This window comes from Lonchura striata, chromosome 6 (assembly GCF_050655825.1).
Source record: "Lonchura striata isolate lonStrDom1 chromosome 6, ASM5065582v1, whole genome shotgun sequence".
In the NCBI taxonomy this organism is placed as follows: Eukaryota; Metazoa; Chordata; class Aves; order Passeriformes; family Estrildidae; genus Lonchura; species Lonchura striata.
In genome coordinates this window covers 22,917,266-22,941,438 of record NC_140708.1, presented here as the reverse complement: position 1 = coordinate 22,941,438, position 24,173 = coordinate 22,917,266, and the positions used below count along the sequence as shown (strand labels likewise).

Here is a 24,173-nt window from a genome sequence, read left to right as displayed (position 1 = left end):
TAGAGCAAAATAAGCTGAAGATCAAAAGCATTCTGTCTTTCTAAAAGATACACAAATACACCACATGGTCATTGTTTGTTTTTTTGGGTTTTTTTTCTTTTGTTTAGAACTTGTTCCTGGAGTAACCTTTGTGTCTAGAAAGGGCTCTGTGGGGGGCTAGTGTTAGTTCTCAAATTAATTCCTGCCAGGCTTCCTAGAAGTGACTGGCACTGTTGTTATGCCCAGTTCCCTGAATTCCCTGAGAAATGAATGTTGGTGATAGCAGTATGGCTTCTCTGTCTTCTATAGTACGATTTCTTTGTTACAATGGCATTGAGTACTCCTCCATTGTGCCCCATGCTACTTTTCATCTATATTTCAGAATACTTTTTCCATCAATATTTCAGAAAGTCCTTTTGGCTGTGCTGTTACTGTTCATGTTGTATTCAAGGAGTTAAAAGCAGAGAAGAGAACAATTTGCTCAGAGATACTGATCTTCAAACAGTAGGAAGTTGATCATCTAAGCAAGTTCCTCTCCAGTACTCTGGACCTGAAATAATGTATTCTCTTTTTGCAAGCCATTGGTCTTTCATTTTGTTTCAGGTGCTGTCCATTCACTACAGTGGTCCACTGGAAGCTGGACCTGATCATGGTTGAAGTAAAATGTCATTTGGGTTCCAGTGGGAAAATTCACTTTAGCTTCAATTGCAAACTGAGTCTTTATGAGCTTTGAGAGTTATACCAAAGAGTTCTCCTTTGGTAAAAGCTGTGTTAAGAGTTACTTGGGCTCCTGAGTGGTTTTAGAATCTATCCCTGCTCCCACCAAGTCTGTAACAATGGGGTGGCAAAGCTGCTTTTGGTCTCAATGAGATTGCATTACAATCCATATGGGTAATACTAGACTGCCAGATCTTGGGAGCCATAGGTCCCGTGCTGGCTGAGGATGTATTTATCCCAGCTGCATTCTGTGACATCTGGCACAGCACAAGGAGCTTCATGGTGGCAGGGAGGACTGATTTCATGGATACACCCTGGGTCTTGGGGTTGTTCATCAGGAAGGAAGTTTAGGTAGTGTTGAGAATTCATTAATGTTGAGAACAGTCTGGGTATTTCAGGTAGGGAGAAGGCAGGAAGCCAGTCAGAAGCATCTAGCAAATCTGTAAATGCAGTGAACAATTTTTTTTTAAATTTATTTTTTAGAATTGGAACATACTGACATATGAAGAATTTTTTCTGTAATTTCAAGTGTGAGAAAGTCCAGAAAAACCCAGCCATACACACCACAAAATACACCCCTATGGCTCAGGGATTACCTCTCTTTGTTGGTGCCCTGCCAGTCTGGAGTTAGATGCATTCAGTCTTAGTTAGCTGCCTAACACTGGGATTGAAGTATTGGTTGTGTGAAAATACCAGGCTTAAATCCTGTGACCCTGTAGTGAGCTGAATGACAGCTCCTGTCTCTAAAGTCAGCCTGGCTGAACCAAAATGACTTAAAGTCTGCTTTGTTTTGCTTCCCAATAGAAAGATCTGTAGGAGGCAATCTGGAAGAAGACAACAAACCTTTCTCCTTATGCAGTGTGTGTTACTGCAATGACTTTATTGGGGCATGATTTTTCCTTTTCATTCTGCCAGGCAAAGTCTGTGAGGATTTCATCCTGCAGGCAACAACCATCAGATGGAAAAGATCATCTTCTGGTGAAGTTATTGCTATAATATATGTGCTGCCAATTAGAAAAAAAGAAACTTGCTGTTTCCTTGCAGTTTTTCTCTGCCTGAATTTGACTGAAGTCCTTCATGTTAACTCCAGAGGATAAGCAAGATGAGGGCAGTGCCACTAAGCCTTAGATGCCCCAAAAAGCTGGCATAATGAAAGGGAAAAGCAGCATGTGTGGGAGGGAGACCAGCCATCATCTTCTTTAAAATTGGCTGACCATGCCAGAGCTACATGAGGCCTTCCTTGTCTCTGGGGATGCTTAAATGAGGAAATCTCTTGAAGCTGGGAGAACAGCACATTTGCTGGCTGCAGAGGCAGCTGCCTAGAGTCTGCAGTCTTGCTCTGTCTGAATTTTGTACTTTATGAGTTGTGCAGGCCTGAGCTTGTTTGGAGGCATAGTGGAAGACTTTAAAATATCATAATGAAACAGGAAAATTTCTTTTGTTTGCAGCTAAGTCACTCTCTGCATGAGGTAAGGCAGTGTACATTGCAGTTGGCAGACCCACCTCCCCCATGACATGCAGTAAAATCAAGTCACTTGTGATAGCAAAATTCTCAGTTTTACCTTTGAACAATGTAAAAAGCTCTTAAGCTTTTAAGCCAGACATAATGGATTGTTGAGTAGCTCTCACTTGCTTTGGTTGCTTCATTTGCTCAGGTTGTCCCAGTGCACAAAGAACTTGTTTCAGTCCCATCCCAAACTGTGCAGGGCAGGCCCTGTTAGGGATTTGACTGCTTGACCATCAAGTCTTGTAGTGAGATACTTGTGCTTGAGAATGTAAATAACTCCCTCTCATCCTGCCTTGCTGTTAACATCCAGCTGTTGTTTGTAATCAAATTGAATGGCACTTGATGAGAAGAAAGGATGACTGACCTCTAGTGTTTCCTAATTATAACAATGCCTGGTAGCATCATTATGATTGTTTATTAATGCAACAAATAGAAACCCTTTTAAAGTAAGGACTTAGCAGAAATACCAAGACAGGTCTGAGCTGCAGAGCTATCTGTGTTATAATTTACTAAATATGAAACAATTTCTTAGTTATTTTTGACTGTGAGATAGAAGTGTTTTCTTATTTTTCGTATTTGGGATGTTTGCTGGAAGTTACTTGGATTTTGAGGAAAAATTAGCTTTATAGACTTGGGAAAATGTTCGACATGTATCTACAGCAGAGATCACGGCAGTGGTAATGTATTGATAAAGTCTTGGCTGGTTTTCTTGGATTGTAACTGTTGGGGATTTGGGCTTAACTACATTTTCTTCAGTCCTCATCTTCCCCCTGAACTTCTCTACAGTCCCTCTTTGTCTCTTTGGGCCCACAACAATATTGCACCTTTCACATCAATTTTACTTTATCTCCTGTACTCCCAAGGGCATCCATGACACCATCAACTTTGATAGAGACATCAGTAAAATGTGCCCAGTCTCTCACTTGAAATCCATTTTGCAGCTACCTCTCTTTCAATTTGGTAAGCCTTGCTCCAGAGGTGAATGTTGCTGGTGGGAAAGAGCACAACCTCTGATTAGGTGGGAATTTGCTACCCTGTCCAATATCCTTCCTGATTTTGTTTTTTAGGTCTGTGTACCCCTTCTCAACTTGCCATTGAAAAGGCAGTGGGTGTGGGAATTGTCAGGAGGGAAACGGGTTGATCCTTCCTTATTTGCCAAAGTTTTCAGAACAAAAGCATTTCATGATCTGATTGATATTTAAGGTCACCTTCTGTAATTTTAGGACAACTGGAGGGAATTGCTGATCTCCACATATATTGTATTTTTCACAATATGCTAGATTTAAAGCAAAAAGCATTTGGTAAACACATTATTTGCCCCCCTGTAATGATTTCCTTGCCAATGATTTGAATTAATTTAGCCCTCATGAATTATAAGTACTAGTGAGAGCAAATATTTTTTTGCCTTAGGATCCCTGTGCTTCTTTTCCTGCCTCATGTAGTCCCAGCCTAAGATCATTAGGATGGAGCTGGACCTGTGGAAACATCCATCTGCAGCTTCTCTCTCTGTGCCATTCTGTGTGCTGCTTTTGCACAGTGTGTGGGGAGGGGACAAGTGGCTAAACAACATTGTTGTGGTTGGAAAATCAGACTGCTGGCAAAAAATGAACACATTCTATCACCTACCTTAACTATATCTGAAAAGTTGGTATTGACTGACTTTTAAACCACTGCTGAACTCTGTTTCAGTACCTACCTACTGTAGTCAGACTTCATTTCATTGTAAGATGTAGAACCTGATGCAGGTCAGCTGAGAGGAGTTGCTGTCTGAACAAAAGTATCAGCTTTGTTCCTTTGATAGCACTGATTTGTGTGTGTATTTAAAAGTGGTTATCCATCTTCGTCCTTTCCTGTCTGCCTTCCCTTGCTTATAACTTGACCACATTATCTACATGACACCTCTCATAATCTCCAACTGCCTCTAAGCAATATTTTTTTATTGTTTTCAAAATGTAATCTGCTGGTATTTTGCCTTGCATCCTTCTTTGTTGTGGTTATATTGCAGAGTGCTATGATTTGCTTACAACCAGGTGCAATTGCTTGGAATGCTCCAAAGCGAATTTTTATTCTGTTTCAGACATACCTATGTTATTTGAACCAGGTTTTATTTGTTTGTATTTTGTCTGATATTTTTCTGCCAGCTCTGACTTCTGTCAGGAAAAAAGAAATATTCAGGAAAACCAATTCTCTTTCCTTTAGTCCAAGAAAAAAATTCTTCATGAAACACAAGGCAAAGCTAATAGGTAATGATTATTTGATATAAAACATGTACAATTAATGGGAAGAAAAAGCCATGGCAGCTTGTCATCTGCAGTCTATTTATGCATGTAACTAAATCTGATTTATTTGGGGCTTGAGCCAAGGAAGTAAACCGTAAGATTCCCATTGACCTAGGATTTTTATTTGTGTGTTCAGTGATAGAGAATTTCATTACTTTTGTCTGGGTTTGCAGGTCAAATTCAATGTTGTAAACTGTGAATTTGTATGAGGTGTAGTAGGACTGAATCTTTTAATCTTGACTCCTGTAAGCTAATAAGGGCTCAAGAGTTGTATATCCCTGGTCCTGTCTATCATCTGCACCTTTTTAAGAGTGTTGCTTCATGGCTGGGATTGTGTGCCCTGCTTTGGTCCCTGTGTTGTGCTGAACAGTACCAGGATGCTCAGAGTGTGTCTTCTTGCCCTGATGCTGCTCAGAGCATCCCTGGAGTTTTTCAGGGAGATCTGAAGTGGTTGAATGCAGTGTGAGCATGGCTTCTGAATTTCACTTTGTATCCCATTGTTGGAGCAAGAGCTATAGTATGGCACCAGGTGGATAGGATTTGTGAATGAGGTGGATGACTGTTGGATCAAAGGGCAGTGCTTTGTTTGAGGCATGGTTTCATACCAATCTGTCATATTGCTGCAGACTTTATCTGTAGAACAAAAGCTAGCTATGAAATTAATGGGTTTGGTCATGAAATCTTTTCTTTTCAAGTAGTTTGGGTCCTGTACTCCGATGCTGGCCTAGGATTAAAACCTATTCTGCAGCCACTTCTCTGCATCTTCCCCTCCCCATCCCAGCTCTTGTCTTGTCCATTCATGTTACAAGTACTCTGAAGCAAGGACTGTCTCAGAATGGCTGTCTCTGCCATGTTTCTAATTGCCTCTGGAGCAGATGATGGAAACAATCCTTCCTTGCCTGCATGAATCACCCAGCCAAGGTCCCTTCCATGCATAGGAGATGCATTGTTTGGGAGAAGAGGATTCTTGTCACTTTGAATGCTCTGGTGGCTCAGAAGGGAGCAGAGGGGTGGATGAACACTCGGGCATGCGTGTCTGAAACCACAACAAGCTCAGTGCCCCAGGGTTTGCTTTTATTGCAGAGCCATTGTTAGCCATGTGCAAGAATTCTGTTGTACACTGTGGCTGTGACCACAAAGAGCCCTCCAAATAACAACAGTGTCACATCTGTGAGCAATGCACCATGTACAGGGCTGCCATTAGCTCAAGGGGGTAGAGACTTACAGGGACCTACAAATTTAGGAGGTCTTGTTGGTCCCTGACACCATATTCAGACTAAACCCAGCATCAGTAATAATGTTTCTTTTACTTGTTCCAGGATGTCTGGAATTGCTGCCTTCAGCTAATCTGTAATGAAGGCAAATGGGCATGGGGTGGGGTGTGTGTGTGGAACAGAACAAGGGGCAGCTCTGTGCTTTCGAGGGGTTTCACACTGTCACTTTCAGCAGGGATGAAAGGCTCTGGGTCTTGCTGCCTTCTCTGTGTACACATGGTAATAAAAATATTTACTATTTGGGTAGTGTTGGGGTTTTAACCTTCACTGCAAAGCTAGGTGAGTGCTGTGTATTGCCCTGGGTTGATCCACATGGGATCTTGGCGGTGAATTCAGCAGTGGCTGTGGAACTCGTGTGCTCTAGGACAGACTCAGCTGGCCCTCCTGCTGCTTGCCTGCTGAAGTGACTGGGCTGAGAGTGGCACCCCTTATGCCAGGGGTGTGCTGTTTCATTTCTCCAGGCTCCAGCTTCCACTGCTGCTGAGAGCCTGTTAGGAAAGAAGACGAAGTTTCCAACATATTTTGCTTTTTGTCTTAACAAACGTCAGTGAAATACTTCAGATTGGATAGGCACAATTCTAACATGCTCAGGGTTTTTATGCTGACACAGAGCTCTGCTAAACCAGAAGGAATCACTCCAAAATTGGCAGGAGTGGAATCAAGCCTTGGAATAACATCACTTCCTTCCACCCCCAGAAATACTCACTGACCTCCTCTTTTCCCCTCCTGTCCAGCAGTAGCAATATAAAATTAAGGCAAACAGCAGCAGCAGCTGCTCCTTCGAGCCCAGTCCTGATGTGGCCCAGAGGACATTTTTTCCTGTGTTGTGGCTTGCTGACTTTTCTCTTTGTCTTGTGTGTAATGGGAACAGAGCTCATGGAGCAGGGAGCATGCTCAAGGCAAATGGCTTTTGTGGAGATTTTTCTTAACTTCATTTGGGCTGAATTCTGGTCCCAATTGCATAGGTATAAAGCTGGGGAAATTTTGCTGCTTCTCTGGTCCCACTCCAGGTTTACTCCATCAAAAGCAGCAGCAGAAACAGGCTCTGAGATGCTTTCTGGAGCATTCCAGCTGCCCACAGCAGCTGTTTGTTGCTGTGTGCTTTCCCTCACCATGAATATGATGTCACCTCGGAGGGCTAAAGCCTCCCCATCCTGCTGGACTCTGAAGGGTTCACAAAGTGAACCTAGTCAGCTTTGGGTCACTTCCCACGGAGCTCGTGGTGCCCCACTGCTCTGCAGAGAGCCTTGGGCTGGCATTGCAGAGAGCATTGCAGAGAACCAAGTGCAGGGAGGAGGGCCGGGCTCTGGCAGGGTGGTGGCAGCCTGTGACTGATGAGAGGGGCTGCACCAGGTAGCTGGTGGCTGAAAGCAGGACATCTTGGAGGTGTGAGCCTGGAAGATGCATCTGGCTGCAGCACAGGCTTTCTTTTCTTGCACACAGCCACAGTGCTGTCATGGTGGCCCAGCTGGTACAAACCTCCACAACGGGACACGTAAGACTCCGTGTCTGTGTCACTTCCCCACTGCTTGTCCCAGATGCTGCTGAGTGTGTGTCACACCGCAGTGCTTTCTGTGCACAGTGCTGGTCTTTGAAAGGATTCATTTATTCTCCTAGTCTGATCCAGCCACAGAGGGCAACATCTTAGTTTATGCTGATAATAACGGTGATTCTGCAGTGTGGAAGATAAGGTTCCAAAGAGAGTGAAATGGCTCAGGATTTTCAATAGTGTGGGGCAATTCTGTTTGTCAATAGTGGAACTCATATTTTATGACAATTGGCAACTTAATATATAATTTAGCAAGCACTTTATTGTAATTTTTTGTTTAATCTGCCTTTAAAACTGCCATTGATGGTGGTACAAGGTCAGACCTCTGGGGCAACAAACAAAACTATCAGTCTAAACCCATGAAGCCTCCGAAGTGTATTTATATATATATATATATATATATATATATATATATATATATATATACACACAAAACAGCAAATGAAGGTATGAAAGTCCTTTACAAATAGCTTCACAAACAAGGATATTAGGGAAGCTTGGCTGAGAAGGAGGGGAAATCAGATTCTTCTATAAACCAGGCCATTCTCACTGGTGCTCATGAGAGGTTTGACATGACAGGCATTGATGGCATTTTGGCACCGTTTGCAGTGGGAGGTGACACCTGGGCTTGGAGGAGTGTGGTGTGGGGAAAGTGGTTAAATGCTCACCACTTGACTAGTACTCTCTCTGTGGGATTTTGAAACTAACATTTTCCTGCTAGTACTGTTGTCTGGCCTTGACTTTTTGCTGTTGATAGATTGGGACACTTCTGACACTTCCCAGCCAGTAAGCAACGAGTGGGTGCAGAATTCCTCTTAGGGGTGAAGGACACCCAGTGCTGTTCTGGGGTTGTAGCTCTGCAGGGCTGTAGCTCTGTGATGTAGAGCTGGGCACTCTGAGAGCCCAGTACCCTTCCTGTAAGGACTAATCCTTGGCACAGATCTCCCAAGATTTTCAGGGATGTGCACCTACTGATTTATTAGTGTCAATTCTCTTGCTGGCTGTAACCTTTCCAAGAAACTAAAAAAAGAAAATGGAGAAAAAAGAAGTAATTCTGACAGTCCTAAGAGGTACTGGAAATGTTGGTTTCTTGCAGTTTGAAAGAAAATTCACTGCTACTTTTTTCTGGATTGCATCAGTGCCTCTGCAGCTCGCAGTAGAAATTTGATCGTTCATGTAAAATAGGTCAATCTTTTCCAAGTAAGAAACTATGGTTATTCTATGAGGGGAATTGACTTCACTGAAAATTTCAGGAGTTGAATTTAAGTCAGATGGCAAGCTCAGAATGAAATTGAAAGTGTCAGCTTTGGTGGGGGAGAAAGAATTTTTTAAAAGTTTGGGAGTAGATGCATCTTGGATAGATTAAAGGAAATCTTTGACTTCATCATGTTTAGAGATTTAGCATGGGACTTCAATAAAAATCCTGGAGAGCTATAGGTATTAATGGGGCTAATTTGGTAGGAGTGCCAGCACCTTTCATTGGCGCTGTTCACAAATGATAAACATATTGTTGTGTAGTACATAAAAACTGGGGACCACAGAGGATCCAGAGCTGTGGTTTGAAAAGTTCCCAGTGTTTTGTTGCCTTCCCTTGCTGCCTGGAAATGTGTTAATTCTTTGATAACCAGTTTGTTCTGTGAATGAATCACCAGTTCTCCAGAAGAGCAGCATGAAAGCACAGGGTTACACAAGCCAATTTATTCTAGTTTATGTACCTCAGGAGACTCCTTTGGTCCTTGTCCCTTTATCTTTGCCCTTCTCCACTCCACTAGCACTGCTGCAGGGCAGGCAGTGCCATCCTGCATTGCCCATGTGGGCTTCTGTGCCTGGCATACAAGGGCAGGAGTGGCTGGCATAAGATCACTTGTAAATCCCATAGTAGAACTGAGAATTGTAAAATGTAAATTTTTTTATCATTTTTACACAGAAAAATGCCTAACAGCAGTTAGAGGAATCCTACTGCTTTATAGTAGATAAATTTCAGAGCTTTTTTTTTTTTAGTTCTGTATCTAAGCCCCTGTGATTCTGTGTGTGTGCCATTGCTTCATTTACCTATCTTTCTTTTCATCTGCCTGAGACACCTGATAGATGAGTTCAACAAGCAAGGAAAGCAAATGGGTCATTCTTTCATAAATACCACAGTCCTAGAGAGGGCTTTAAAAACCACTGACTTTCATGCCTTGTAGCCTTTTTAATGTCCTGCAAGTGTATGGTATAGATCAACATAGTAGAAATTGATAATTTACTGTAGGGTTGTTGTATGCAAGGCTCTGTTTGAGGTCTCCGGCCCATCAGACTGTGGGGGGTCCCTGCTTAGATTTGGCAGAAAAAAGCCAGGGAGTGCCAGCAATGTAGTTTTATATAATGGAGGTGGCAGCATGGACATGTAGGCCTTCTGTGTGAACTGAGTTGTCCAAGTTTTCACAAGAAATCCATAATAGAGTCAGGACTTGACTGCCCAGAACATACTCCAGCAAATTAGGTAAGAGTACTGCTTTCGTTTTTGAAACAAACAATAATTAATGGAAATATTCTCCAACACATTCTGGGAGAATAGAAGATAAGTCAAGACTTTGTGTGGTGCAAGGGCAGAGCTGTGCTCTAGGAAAGCAAATAATCTGATAGCAGATAATTTAATGAAGTCAAATAAAATTCATTAAACTAGAAGAAAATATTTCTATTTTATGCTATAAAAGGAACAAAAGAAAACTGAAGGATTACTGAGTTTGTTTCAAAATTTTATGGTAAACCATTTCAGATCTCTTACAGCTTGTCTTTGAGTCAGTGGGTTTTGTCATCATGGTTCTTATTACAGCTTTCAATACAACTCTATGTAATTTGCATCCCTAACCACCTATGGAGTAGGCCAGGCTTAAAATTCAAAGTGGAACAAGGAATTCCACTGCAAAAAAAGCTTAATATAATCAGTTATGTTTTGTATGCAGATCTGGAAGTGTCAAAAATCATTGGACTGAGATTTACTCCTTTGTGGAAAGCCTAGCTGAGAAATTCATAAGGTAAAGTTTTTTTTTAAATGATACTTTAATTTCCTGTATATTATTTATTTTTTTATAGTGCTTATTAGCAAATGAATTTCTGCTGAAGTAATGGATCTGGCTTGTTCTTCTCTTTCAGTCCAATGTTGCGGATGTCTTTCATTGTTTTCTCTTCACGAGGCACTACAATAATGAAGTTAACAGAGAACAGGCAAGTACCTCCCACAGCACTCCAGAAACACCCTCTCTCCCTTCTCTCACACAGCAAGTGGCCCCACAGCCAGAGTTTGGAGCTCTGTCTTGGTCCTTGGTGTGGCACCAACTGAAATCCTCTCCTCTGTTCCCAGCTGGAGGAGAGGAAGGTTTAGAAGGCTTTTGGGTCTCCCATTTCAATTTTATTTTCAGCTTTGTGAGAGGAGGGCAGCACTGGTCTGTCTGTTCTTTACTGTGGTATTTCAGGGAGAAATTGCATTTCCAGTTGAGGATCCAGGTACATATTTGCTATCCCCAGCTACCCAAGTAAGGACAGTTCTTGTGGAAGAGATCTCAGACCCTGAACTGGTGAGCGAGGGAGAGATCCCCTTCCTTTGGAAGGGACTCAAAGCCCTGACCTTTCCACCAGCAGCTGGTTGCCCCCAGTGCTGGCACAGGACCTCACCAGGCTGTGGTACCCTCTCCTGGAGTGCCTGCAAAAAGAACCTGTGCCAGAGGTGGCTTGCAAAGCCAAGTGACAATCTTTGTAAGAAAAAAAGTGGAGCAAGATTCTACTTGCCAAATTCACAACCAAATTTTCTTTCTTTAAAAAACAAATTAATAAAAACCACTAAAACAGCCCAAACAGAAAAGATCCCCACCCCCTAAAATGTTACCTTTTTATTTCATTTTCTCTGCACATACAAATCCCTATCATTGGGGTGTTTCTAAGTATTTTCTTTCGTTTCACCTTAAAGCCTTCACTTTTGCTGCTGCTGCTGTCCATGTGAGAGGGCCTCAATAATACAGGGCACCCTATAAATAATGGGAACTCTGGAGCAGGAAGAGCTACTCCCTCATACTCCAGGAACTTATCCTAAGCCAAATACCCTGCAGGACTCTTACATTTCTACTGCTCCCCTGTGTTTTGTTTCAGGTCTCCATCATGTATCTTGGTGACAGACCTCAAACTCGCTTACTTTTCTTTGGCTCTTTGCAAGGTGGAAAGTAGAGAGGAACCCTCTGTCAATATGTTGAACATAGTATTGGAGTGTTCTCTGTCCTAAAATTCTGTTCTCTGTATGGATCACAGTGTGCCTTTTCAGCTCATTTTATACTTCAGAAGGGTAAAAATGTGCTTTTTGCACTAAGGAGATCCCCAGTTCAGGCTCCTGATTTTTACCTTCATTCCATAGAGCCTCCTGTATTCTCTGTAACTGTGGTTGTGCCACCTAAAATACCCAACTGCAAAATGGAGTTTAGAAAGGTTCTTGCTATTCTCTTGAAGGCTGCCCCATGGCATCTGGTGCTGATGTTTGAACTGCCTATGTCTTATCTGTTGCATGTTTGTGCCTTAGGTTCCATTACTATAATGAAAACCCTTGTCAAGGATCAGGGTCTTCTGGTGGTCAGTGGTCAAGTAAATTATTTATGTCCCTGAACAATCTTTTTGGCTCATAGGTATTTGGGGAATAAGAAGCTATGCAGCAGGGGTCATGACATGCAAGTGCTTCTGTGTCCAGGAGTAATCTATGCCCCAGGAAGGTTGATGAGTCCCTGGTCTAGGATAGGAAATTCTCCTCATTCCCATCCTGTTCTCTTATCTTTTGGCTTCTGTCTTTAAAATGGAAAAATCCTAATCCAGACTGTCCTGATGACTGATTCAAAACAGAGTTTTAATTTATCCCAGTTTTGTGACAGAGTCACAAGCTTTTAAACTCTGTTTTGTTGTTCAGTTTGTTGAAGTTTAATATCTGGCATTGGCTTTAATTCAGTCTTATCCTGGCTGAGATTATATGAGAATGAGGTAGCAGGGACAGAATTCCATCTTTAAAATATGTTACCCTAATGCTGTACCCTGTGTTTGGCTTTGTGACCCCCATGGGTTTTTGGGTGACAAATTGTGGAATTTGAAGAAAATCTTGGTTCAACCAGTGTTCCAGCTGATGTGTATGCACTCTGTGCAATTGATTCACAGGCTGCATAATCTATTTGTAATATCTCAAACAAAAGAAGAAAACTTCCAATAAAATGTTCTCCTGGGATTTTTTAATTTTGTTTATTTGTATTTGGTTTTTTTTTTAATCCAAAGGGAAGCCATAAGACGAGGGCTGGACATTCTTAAGGAAGAATTGCCTGGAGGAGACACGTTCATGCATGAAGGATTTAAAAGGGTACACATCACAGTACCTACTTTCTTTGATTTACACATAGAAACTTTGCTTACTTCCTGCTGGTATTCTTATGAGCTAACCATGTTCTACACTTCTTTGCAGGCAAATGAGCAAATTTACCATGAGACCTATGGAGGTATGTGCTGTGTAGTGTTCATGTTGATATCTGCACTGACGAGACAGGGATTATAGTTCTTTTTGTGACCGGCAGTAAACCCACTGACAGAAGTACTGGAGAAAGGAGGGTGTTATGCAACACCACATTCCATTTTGACTACAATCCTACTCCTAAACGAGTGATTCATGGTTTATTGAGATCAGAGGAGACCAGTATGATCCCAGATCTGACCATTGCAGAATGCAGACCAAACCATAGCAGCCAGAGCTGCCCATCTTGCACCCAGCAGACAGGAATACCCACATTTTCCTGGTCCTTTCTATCCTGATGCACTCAGCCCTCTCTGCTTTGTGGTCCCATATCCTTGTTCTCATTAGTGCATTTGTGAACGAGAGTTTTGCATCAGTGTGAATGATTTGTGTTCAAGATTGAGTTGCTAAAATGTGCGTTGTCACTAGATTTTTAGAGGAAAGTGTATTTGTGGTTTTTGTTTCTGACAAAAGAAGACATAGTTAGTTAACAAGGCTTGCTTAGTTCATACCCTGGTTTGAGATTGTTCTCGTTTGTGGGCTGATGGTCTCTTAGGAAGATGGAGGAACAGATTGATGCCTTTTTATTAAAATAGTCTGTGAGTGTAGGAGCAGCAGTTCTGCAAGGTGTTGCAGCATTTCTGCCAGCAAAATCAGGAGTCCTGAAATGTCCAACTGAAAACAATTCTACTTCATAGCATATACCTAAGAACTAATCAAGTATTCTCTAAATTTAATTAGGAAGGAAAAAGAGAATGAGATCTGGATTTAGAAGCTAAACTACCAGGGAAGAAACAAGCATGGAAAATAAAACAAAATAAGATCTCGGTTTTTTTCAGTATCTTTCAGGGGTTCTGGGCAAAAAAAAAAAAAAAAAAAAAAAAAAAAAAAAAAAAAAAAAAAAAAGAGAATCCAAGCTATTTTTTACCCCAAGTTGCTGGTCATTTTTTTAAGATTTATGACTGTGTCTGACATGACATGGGAAGGAGTGCATGGCATAAGAAACCTGTCAGAACTAATCAGTCTGTAATTTCAGACAGTATTGAGGAAGACACTTGAAATTGTAACAGATTATTTTGAAAAAATAACAAATGCTTGCCTGGAAGTAACACATATGTGTATTTGTTACTTTACTTAAGAGCTATGGACTCAGGTGGTTGGTTGAACCATAGTTTGCATGTTAATTTGGTTTAATTTTGTTAACAGGTTGCATTTTTCTTGGTGGCATTATATTCTATACTGCATTACATATATACATACATTACATGTATTGCATACATCTCTGCAGTCTATGCAGCCTTTTCACTTAAGTTTAGTTGGGATATGAAATGCTGTATCACAATACATTATTTTTTCCTAATGAACCTATTCTTAAGGCTTTTGCATACTCATAATTCTTATGAATTTCACTGAAAGCTCTTGTTGGTGGAGAACTGTAGGACTGACCTTCCTGTAGAAGCCCATTTCATGCCATGTTCAGTGGGGTTGCTCTTTCACACCCTGCTGGAGGGAAAGGTAGGATGGCAGGAAAGATCCTTTTGCAGAAGTATCTCTTGCCACAGTCTCTGCACAATGTTTATGTAGAGACCAGTTTATCAAGAGAAGAGAGGAAACCTTCCTTCTCTGATAACCCGTTTTGTCAGTTCTCCACATGAAAGCTCTGTTTGTAATCTTGGTAGCTGCTCTATTTTATTCAGGACTGTATTTTATTCAGACTTGGCGTGTGGACCTTGTTAGAGCAGCGATCCCCCTGCAGTGATGCTTGTGGTGTGAAGGTGCACAGGTTTTGGATTGTTGATCTGTATCACCAAGTCCATACAGACCAGGCTGAGAGTCTGGCCTTAGGGGTTTGTATTTATGTCTCAGTGGAAAGGATTGCCTCACTCCACACATTTTTTCCATTGCTGAATCTTGTGCCATGTGTATGCAATCTGCTGCTGACTGTCCTGCACGCAGGAGTTCGGACCGCCAGTGTGATCATTGCCCTGACGGATGGCGAGCTGCAAGACGCTCAGTTTTATTATGCAGAACAAGAAGTAAGTCACTTTTATCATCATCCTAACTAATTTATGGCAAACCTGTACACGTTTACTGCTGGCCCCACTGATTATACAGCTTTGAACTTAATGGCAATTCTTGGCTTTTTAGGCCAACAGAGCCAGAAGCTTTGGAGCTATTGTTTATTGTGTTGGAGTGAAAGATTTCAATGAAACTCAGGTAACTTGCTTGTTTTCTCTTGTGTTTTTCTGTTATACTACTGCACAAGTAACAGCATCAGATGAAGGCATTTATTTAATTACTTGGGGCATAAATAATTTTGTGTCACTGTGATGTCTTTTAGCAAGGATGAAAGGCTCAGTTTTGTTCACTGTAATTTTGTTTTCCTCATGATTTATGATTGTCTTTCTTTGCAGCTGTCAACGATTGCTGACAGCATCGATCATGTTTTTCCAGTTAAAGGAGGCTTTTATGCCCTAAGAGGAACCATTGATTCAGTAAGTTGGTTATTCTGAAACACAGTGAAGGGGTGCCCTTCCCTGCATTAATAAAGCATAGATGAAAATGGTTACCAAAAAATGTCCTTATCTAAATCTTTCAGATTCTGAAGAAGTCTTGCATTGAGATCCTAGCAGCTGAACCATCCAGTGTTTGTGCAGGAGGTAAGTTTCCACAAGAACAGTGTGTTAAGGCAAATGAATGACAGTGATGAAATGTCAGTAACTACCTAATGTGGTACTGGAGCTGAAGCCTGTGGATGTGTTGGAGCATCATCTCAGGCCATGGCTAAAGCTCTACATGTTCCTTCTCATCTTGAGAAAAGCATTCTGACAATAAGCGTGTAGCTGCTATGGCTGAGTACCAGCTTGGAGAGCTGACAGAGGCAACAAAATTGAACAATTGAGGATACCATTTTTAAAAAATGTGAGAGAGAGAGACAAGAAAAGTAATATAAAGCCAGACTGACAGAGGTGTTTCAGGATGTAAAGGCAGTATCTCACAAATTTCTGGAAAGATTGCATTCCTGGCATCTGCTAGGACTTGTCAGCAGTTAGAACAAGACTTTGCAAAATGCTTACAGAAATTTAAGGTTTATTGAACCAAATATAATTTGTTGCATAGGCCAAGATACCTCTTGTGTTTTCCGAAATGCTAATGTTTTACTTATTTGAAAGAACCATTATTCTTTATGGTAAACATGAAAGATACCCAGAGGAGTTGTTGATAATTTCATGCATTTAATGTCTAGTATATTTAACTTGGATTTGTTCTGGTTTATGTTAGCAATTCTCGTGTTGATTTTTTTCCTACTTTAGAGGCTATTGCAGCAGAGTAAGAGTGACACCGTAAGTTTGCTGGAAGGTACAGTTTTTCAGCATGGTTACTTAGCTCTAGTGTTAGTGTCTTGTGTCCATTTCCTTTATACACTGTAAAAAGGAGCACATAAAAATGGCAATGATGAATGAAAGCTGACCTTGAAAACAGATAAAATATGAAACTCAGGAAAAATTTAGTATCACAGAAGAAAAATGGTTCACTCTTCATTTCCACATGTCAGTCACAATATGATCTTATCCTGAATATTTCAATTTAACCTGAAACATCCTTGTGTCTCTTGAATTATTCCTAAGTATATTATTGTGGACTAGATGTAAAATCTCATCTGTAGAAAATCAGAGCAATGATTTTACTTCTAAAAATGTTGTAGAGTTGAGTAGAAAAAAAAGTTTTAAAGATTTGACATTTAAAGCTTTTTACTTCATAATGATACTTTCCTATTTTTCTTAGTTATTGTATACCTGACAGTTCTTTATGCAAAGCTTATTACAAGCCATCCTGTTCAGCAAAAATGTCTTTAGCTACATAAAAATGTGCGTGTTCCAATAAGAGGGCTTTTAGTAGTATTCTTGAAGTTGTTTGGAACGATGTTAAGAATATGGGAAAGTTGAACTGGAAACAATGTTTTTCAAATGGAATGTTTAAAATATTTTTATGGAGTATTTGAGAAAATAAATTCTCAAGAAAAAAATATCTTTCAACAAAATTAATACATTTCAGCAAAAAGAATAAAATTTATTTTTTTCCAAAGGATGATGTGTTCAAACCACTTCATTTTTTGCTAAGCTTACTAGATAAAAAGTTTATGACAAATGTGATAAAAATTCCACAAGTACACTTTAAAAATAGTTTGCCCTTAAAAAAAAAAAAAAAACTCAAACAATATTGTTACCTTACTTGGATCTGTAGAATTTTTCATTGTCTTTCTAGCTTTCAAACAAGACCAATATAAATTGGGGAGAATCAGTTTCTGTGTAGTGCTGGTGATTTGGCAAGGTGCTTCTTTCACTTAAATTCTGAGTTTTGCTCTGTCCCTGTTGACCAGGCTGGCACATGGTGAAGCTTTGCTGCCCAATCTCCACGTGCTTGAAGGTTTGTTTGTAACAGCAGAGAGCTTGAAAAATGGGAGGAAGCCAAAGCTGCAGCTTTGATGTACATGATGTACACTGTTTCTATACCGTTGTATTTAAAGTATTAAAGCCTTTAGCACTAAAAATCAGGCCTGGAATATTATCATTATCCCACAAGCCACAGCTGAAATTACCTCGTGTAAAAGGTTTTACAGCATGAGGCTACAAATATTTACATTTGTTCTTAGATTTATTATCCTTTATTATCCGACTTCAGCATAGCTGGAGATTTATCTGTATAGCCGTGTGCTCTACTGTCTCCTGGAAGGAATCTCCTGGGAATAAACAACTTTTTTCATGTTAGTGTGAATCCAGATTTTGAGTTCAGTTCAGTGGACAGTTGTAGTGGTTTATTTTTTTAATGTGCTTCATTTGGAATTTACTTCATAGGCTTCACTATTTTTTGCATTAATGTTAGAATTTTTATGCATTTTAAATGTAGGTAATTACTGATAATGTATTGTGTCAAGATATATAGCCACTGAAACCTGCATCAACATATATATACACTTTCATGGTGGATGTACCCACTGGCTGAAAATTAGAATGTAACATCTTCTAGAAATACATCTTCTTTTATGTTAAGAGTGTTTGTTTGTTTAAATACATAATGGAAATGTTCATTTCAAAATTACAATTGAAAAATAATGGACCTTTGGAGAGAGTGCAATATATTATCAATTCTCCAGCAAAGATACTTATCTATTTTCAGCCTTGAAATGTGTGTCTGTCCATGCTTTTTGTATGAAACTTATCTGAGTGAGGTGATAAGTGGTTTAGCCTTTATTTAGCATTGCTAATAATTTTTACGATTTGCTATGAGATTTTGTGGGTTTTGTGTGGCTCAGTCGAAGCAAGTTATGATCAGGACTTAAAGCAGGGTCTAAGCCACTCCTTGTAAGTGCTTTCATAGTTACTACTGTGTTGCTGATTGCTGGTGATCTTGGGCTTCATTTTTGACTTGCCAGAGGTTTAGTGAAATGCTAATGGAACAATTTGTATGTGTTGACAATTCCAGTTGGAACTCTGGCTTTCTGTGACGAAGCTATATGGCAAATCCAGTTACAAACTGATCTCATCATAGGGTGACAGCTATCTGATGTTTAATGCTTTTTGACCCTGCAAATTCATTGTCCCCAATGTGCAGCAGTGTAGTTGGGTCCTTCCTTGTTCCATCTGATTTAAAGTGACCAAGACATGCAGCCTGTAAACAGGCTATCAGTGCAGAACCAGAGGTGCCTCATATCCCGTTTGACAGCATCATTGCTTTGATTATGCTTATGGTACGCAGATGTGATTGAAAGGTTTTGTTGGATGTGGCATCCTACTGGCCACATCAACTACCAGGTGTGGATGCAAGCAGTCAGCTTCTCATCAGAGTCAGAGAAGCGGAGCCGACAGCGCAGCCAGTGCACACCAGCTCCAACCTTCCATCTCGCTGCCAGCGCCGCCCGGTTCTTTCAGTGCTGACCTTTTTCCCTTCGCTGTCTTGTCAAAAGCTGCAATCCATGATCTGACAGTAACTAAGGAAGAAAAGGACGCAGCCAGAGCCAGGGCGCAAAATTAAATGGAATTAGCCATTTACAGAGCATCACCCAGAACACGTTAATGCTCTGGAGCAAGCAAGGGGGCAGGCTGCTGAACAGCAGCAGCAAACCCGGTACCTGCTGTTTGTTTCCTTGAAGTCTGGTGTGTTTTCTGCTTGTGTTGGTGGACAGGTTACTGCTACACAGTCACTTGTTCACAACTGACTGTGCAGAGTGGCAGTCACGGTGAAAAGAACGGCAGGAGAGGTAAACTGTCCTGACAAGACTAAACTTCTAGATGTAGCTTTTACCTTTGATGTCTTGTGTTGAAATTTTCTTACTTGCAGCATCTTTTTGAAGCCACTGATTAAGCTTTTGTGATTGCTGCCTTTTAAGGCCATTAATTCATGAGAAGGGGAAGAAAAATTCCAGTGCAATTTTGTTTCAGCAAGCTTCTTCTAAAATATAAAATTGAGATGGGGAAAAACTATCATCTTGGCTGGGTGTTCTGTGCCACTGTGAAGTGGGCTGGTTGCAAGCAAGTCTGCCAGTGTGTGGTCCCAGGCAGGTAGTTCTGGTGGGTGGGCAGAGGCCCAGTTACCCTCAGGGCTGGTCATGACTCTCATCTCTGCTGGCAAAAAAAGGGATGCTCCTAATTCTCAGTATTGCAACTGGGTTAGATGTGGAACAGCTCAAGGCACAAATCTGACTAAGAGTAACTCAAGATTCTTGTTGGAGTAAGAAGCAGATCAATCTGCCCTACAGTACATTTTCATTTGTTTAAAGAAATGTGCATTACCCCAGTGAGAACCAGGTTGTAAAACCCTTTCCATTAAAAAGAGGCCAAATTCTGGATTTGTGTATTTGGCTCTTGGTGTACTCATGAAGATCTCAAATTTTATAATTTTTCTTTAGCAAGATACCTAAGCACATGTTTCATTTAAAAATGCACTTTTTCTTTTTCTCCTCCAAAAATACCTTCTTTGATTCCCGTGCACTTTGTAGCTTTTGTCAATTCAGAGCCCTGGTCTATAGCTAATTACCACAATGAAAACCAGAGTGTGGACTTCCAGTGCATGCTTGTAAGTTGTAAATGCCCTGGTCCATTCACCCGGACTTGCATTACATCTCAATACAGTGATAATGGCAATGAGTTAGAGTTTTTGACAAAAACAAGCTATTTGTACAGAAAAGCAAAGCATTTCAGGTCCTCATGCTAGCTTGCCTTGCAGTAGCTTGATAAAGAAGTGCAGGCAGATGAGGCTGAATGTATTTCAACCACCTTTGGGCCTCATGTACTCTGATTCAATAAAGATTGTTCCTCCAAAGCATGCAAATGACATGGTAGTGCCTTGTATGGAATGTTGCTAAAAGCTACATCTTAAATAACTAAAAATAATGTACATCTCCCCTCCATCCTACCAACATTATTTTGTTCTCCTTTTTAGTATGTTCATCAAAGTATATGTGTTGATGCATGTAGACCTGTTCATGGTTTTACTCACTACGAATAGAGTACTATGTAATTTATTCATATTTTTCAATGTGAAGCTTGAAGACTAATTATTCCTGTGTTGTGCTGCTATACTCCTTGTATTGGGCTGATCTCAAATGCTGCTCAGAGGCTGGTGTGAGAGCCCTGTGGAGGATTTGGTTAAAGTAGGAAATTCATGCGTGAAAGTGCAACTTCAGTGCTTTCCCTTGCTGTGTGCCAGCAATCTCAGCTGTCAGCTGGCTGCTTTTCTGCAGTGTCAAAGGGAGTTTCAAAAGTGTGCTGGGAACAGAACAAACTTCTAAGTGTCTTTCCACCTGCCTTAAAGATCTTTTCTCTGTGGTCAGTGTAGCAGCCACAATGACTTTTTGTGTCCTAGAGGGAAGTTTCCCTTGCCACTTCCCCTCCTGGTGCATCTTCTGCCTAGTCTGGCAATTCAGGCTCACCCTAGCAGAAAGGGGACTGTGGCTCTGTGTTGGGCTTCACCTGTGCACAGTAAAAGGGAGGGAAAATAGCAAGCTGTTGTGTTTTTGGAGCTTTGAGTCAGAGGAGGTTTAGGAGGGGAGTTCTGTCCTGTCAGCATCTTCCTGAACAGAGCTATGCTGAAAGCCTAGTGCCATCTGCTATGAAGATTAGGAGGAAGGACTAGTAAAGGTGGTTGGCAAAGGTATCTGTCCCAAAAGCCATGGAGGAACCATGAGATTACATCAGTCAAGTCAGACTTAGTTTTACTGTGGCACCCTTAAGGCATTGCAGTTCTGTGTTACACTTGTGGGAGCTGACTTGGGACAAAGACTCTGAAGCACTAATGTCTCTGTAGCACTCTTGGACATTGCTCCTGAATAGAGGGAGTTGTCTGTGTGGATGTTTTATTTCAGGCATGGGGCAGAGAACAGCAACTGTCATGTTTTGATTCAGGTCACTCTGAACAGAAAAGCTGTATTTGTTTTATTTCTCATAAATAAATCATAAATCTTCTATATTTTTGCTTACAGAATCCTTTCAAGTTGTGGTAAGAGGCAACGGCTTTTATCATGCAAGAAATATCGACCAAGTACTCTGCAGCTTCAAGCTTAATGACAGCCTTACTATCAGTAAGTTTGTGGGCTGGTGGGATTGCAGTGACCCCTGTGGCTGTGTCACCTCACGGGCCACAGGCCAGTTCAAACGATCCATGTTGAGGGGATTTCTTGCAGCAGATGTGAGAGGAAGCTGGGGTAGAGATGTGCACTTAAAAGAAGCTTGAAATTCATCCTTATTCAGTGCAGTGGCCTGTGGGCATTGTGTAGTGAGCACTTCCATGGGACATGCTGCTGTACAGTGACCTTAGCACTGTTGTAGTGATCCACGTGGGTGCTGCATGCAGCGAGAGAGGACTCGGGATCAGGTTTTAAGATGGAAACTTAAAATTGCTTCCTATTTCCTTATCTATCAGCAGTAAAAAGAAATATTGCTGTCTTGATCCCTGGTGGTTTTTTCAGAGTTTTTAGTCACCAGTTCAGGAGACAATTGCCACAAAGCCAGGCCTCCCAGGCAGTCTCTGCTCCTCTCTGACATCAGTTGCTGGTCCCATCACTGTGACTGTGTAACATGGAAATTCCCTGTCATTGCTGTGCTGAACAGGGTCTTTTGTTTGCTGTCTCAGCAGCCAGGCAAAGGACTGAATGGCCAAAAAAGATGGAGTGTCCAGTTTCTCAGCAGTCCTCTCTCATTCCTGAGAAGCTGTGTGTGTCTGGTAGAGTGAAATATGGTGTGGCGAGAGGAGCTCTGCTCCCGTTTCATACATGCTGCCCTTGTGGCCTGAGCACAGTAGAGGCTTTCATAGGCTGTCGTGGTCAGACTGGTGCCTTCCCAAGCAGTGAATTAACTTACAAGAGGGAAAAAGGGAACACATGAATTACTCCTTCATTTCCCATCCCACTTGTCTATGCTGATGCTGTAGTCAGTCAGCTCTGGTGGTCTTGAGATATGCTTTTACCAGGATTTGATTTTTGTGATTTATAAGTTAGACAGACTTTTTGCTTTTTTTTCCCTGACCCAAATCATTAGCACCTTGACTGGGCTCTACACAGTGAGTACTGACCTGGGCCTGGAAATACACAGGAGGAAAACTACTCTCATTTCATTCCATTCCAAATCCATGCTGTTTTCCTTGGGTTAAATTTGCAACAGATGTTGTGATGAGATACTGGTCTTGCTGGCTTTTTTTACCTCCCTAAAACACATCACTGATTGACATGCCTTCATCTCTGCCAAGGAAGGGAAATGAGTTCTGTCTTCAGGTGTGCTTGAAGGGGGTGAAGCATGAAGCAACTCTTACAAATCTGTTGTTGCTTGAGTTATTTTTTTTCCTACATAAAGAGTAAACAAGCCTCAAAAGTATAAATTAAGATGGCAGCCTTTACTAGCCCTTTATTCCCTTGGGTATGACCCTTTCCCACTGGCAGCACAGGTGTTTGCTGGCCATTCAGAGCTAAGCTATAGTCACTGGGGTGGTGTCTGCTCTTGTGCCTCAGCTTACACACTTTTGGTGGAGTGGCAGTACAGGGTTACTGCTGGGCCTCCTGACTGTATTCACAGGACTTGGCTTTCTGGATGTGACTTTTGAAAGCGACAGAATTAACACTGCTGAATCATGGAGCAGTGGAATGCAAGGAGGTGGGAAGATGTGTGCCCTTGTGTTTGACTCTGCCTGCACCAAGCCCTTATAAATGTGGGCTGTTTAGCTGTTTACAGGTGATGCAGCCACAGAGGGGAGGTTGGGTCCAGGAGAGGCTGCTAGTGCAGAGCAGATCCTCATGCTAACATCAGTCATGGCCCCTCTCTGCCTGTTTCCTGTAAATCTCTTGGATTTGGTTTTCCCCCACCCCAGTATTCTTTCATTTCAGCTCCACCCCATCTCTCTTCTTCCTTTTTCTTGGGCTCAGACAGAGCAGCCTTGGATTCTCTCCTGTGTGTATTTGGACATGGGTAGACAAAAACTGAGCCCTAAACTTTTGAGCCCTTGAGTAACTTGAGGGGTTGGACTATTCAGTGTGAGTAGAAGTTGCACGTGATTTTCAGATAGATATGATGAATACTGCTCAAAGCTGAATTCCAGAGGGCTGGTCACTGCAGTCAGGAACAGATAAATGTCCAATTCTTAGCTGTGGTATCTCTAGCCTGATAGCATCATGTTGACATCAACATGAAGGGTTATTCTAGTACTTGGAATCAGCACCATTGGGGAGTATTGGTACTTGCCAATATATTGAGTTCATCTGTGGCTGTCACATCCCAAGGGGGTGGCCTGCTTGAAACAATTTAATTTTTTCATCCCTGAGAGTTATGTTCATTTCCTTTCAGATGAAAAGCCGACTTTTGTTCATGATACGTACTTACTTTGCCCTGCCCCAGTGATAGAAGATGCTGGACAGTGAGTATTGCTTTCCAGCATGTGTTGAGAGGGTGGATTTCTGGGTGAAGGTGTCATAAATTTGTGTTCTTGTGTGTCATATTGCAGCCGTCTCCTTTGTGCCAAATTCTTTCCTAGTGTGAGCCAAAATAGCTCTATTTAATGTTGGGTCTTCAGCACAGTTTACCCAAAGGTCTTCTTGGACCATGGCCCCATATCATACAATCACAGAATGGTGATTCCTCCTCTTTTCCTATATCCTGTTGTTTCAGACCAAAAGGTAATTAAATTCAAGACAGACTTTTAATTTTGATGGAAAGAAGATGCTTGATTTGAATTCTTTTTGTTATTGTATATGTGGCTTCCTGTATTTTGCTCTGCTGTGTCTAGTGTTGATATTTTTTAGCCTTTTTAATCCTGTAGACTTCTGGGAGACATGCACCTTTTCCCTAGGTGATCTTGTGGATGCTTATATGCTGTA

General features: G+C 41.3%; 1 protein-coding gene across 1 annotated transcript in view; it reads left to right on the top strand.

Moving 5' to 3' along the window:
- ANTXRL (ANTXR like) overlaps nt 1-24,173 on the top strand; it is a 57,580-nt gene that overhangs the window by 1,524 nt on the left and 31,883 nt on the right. Inside the window, exons 2-11 of the mRNA XM_021539066.4 lie at nt 10,251-10,322; nt 10,441-10,512; nt 12,586-12,667; nt 12,770-12,803; nt 14,771-14,850; nt 14,963-15,031; nt 15,229-15,309; nt 15,414-15,474; nt 21,294-21,392; nt 23,644-23,713. Coding sequence (XP_021394741.3) covers nt 10,251-10,322; nt 10,441-10,512; nt 12,586-12,667; nt 12,770-12,803; nt 14,771-14,850; nt 14,963-15,031; nt 15,229-15,309; nt 15,414-15,474; nt 21,294-21,392; nt 23,644-23,713 — 720 coding nt within the window. The remainder of the gene's footprint in view (nt 1-10,250; nt 10,323-10,440; nt 10,513-12,585; nt 12,668-12,769; nt 12,804-14,770; nt 14,851-14,962; nt 15,032-15,228; nt 15,310-15,413; nt 15,475-21,293; nt 21,393-23,643; nt 23,714-24,173) is intronic.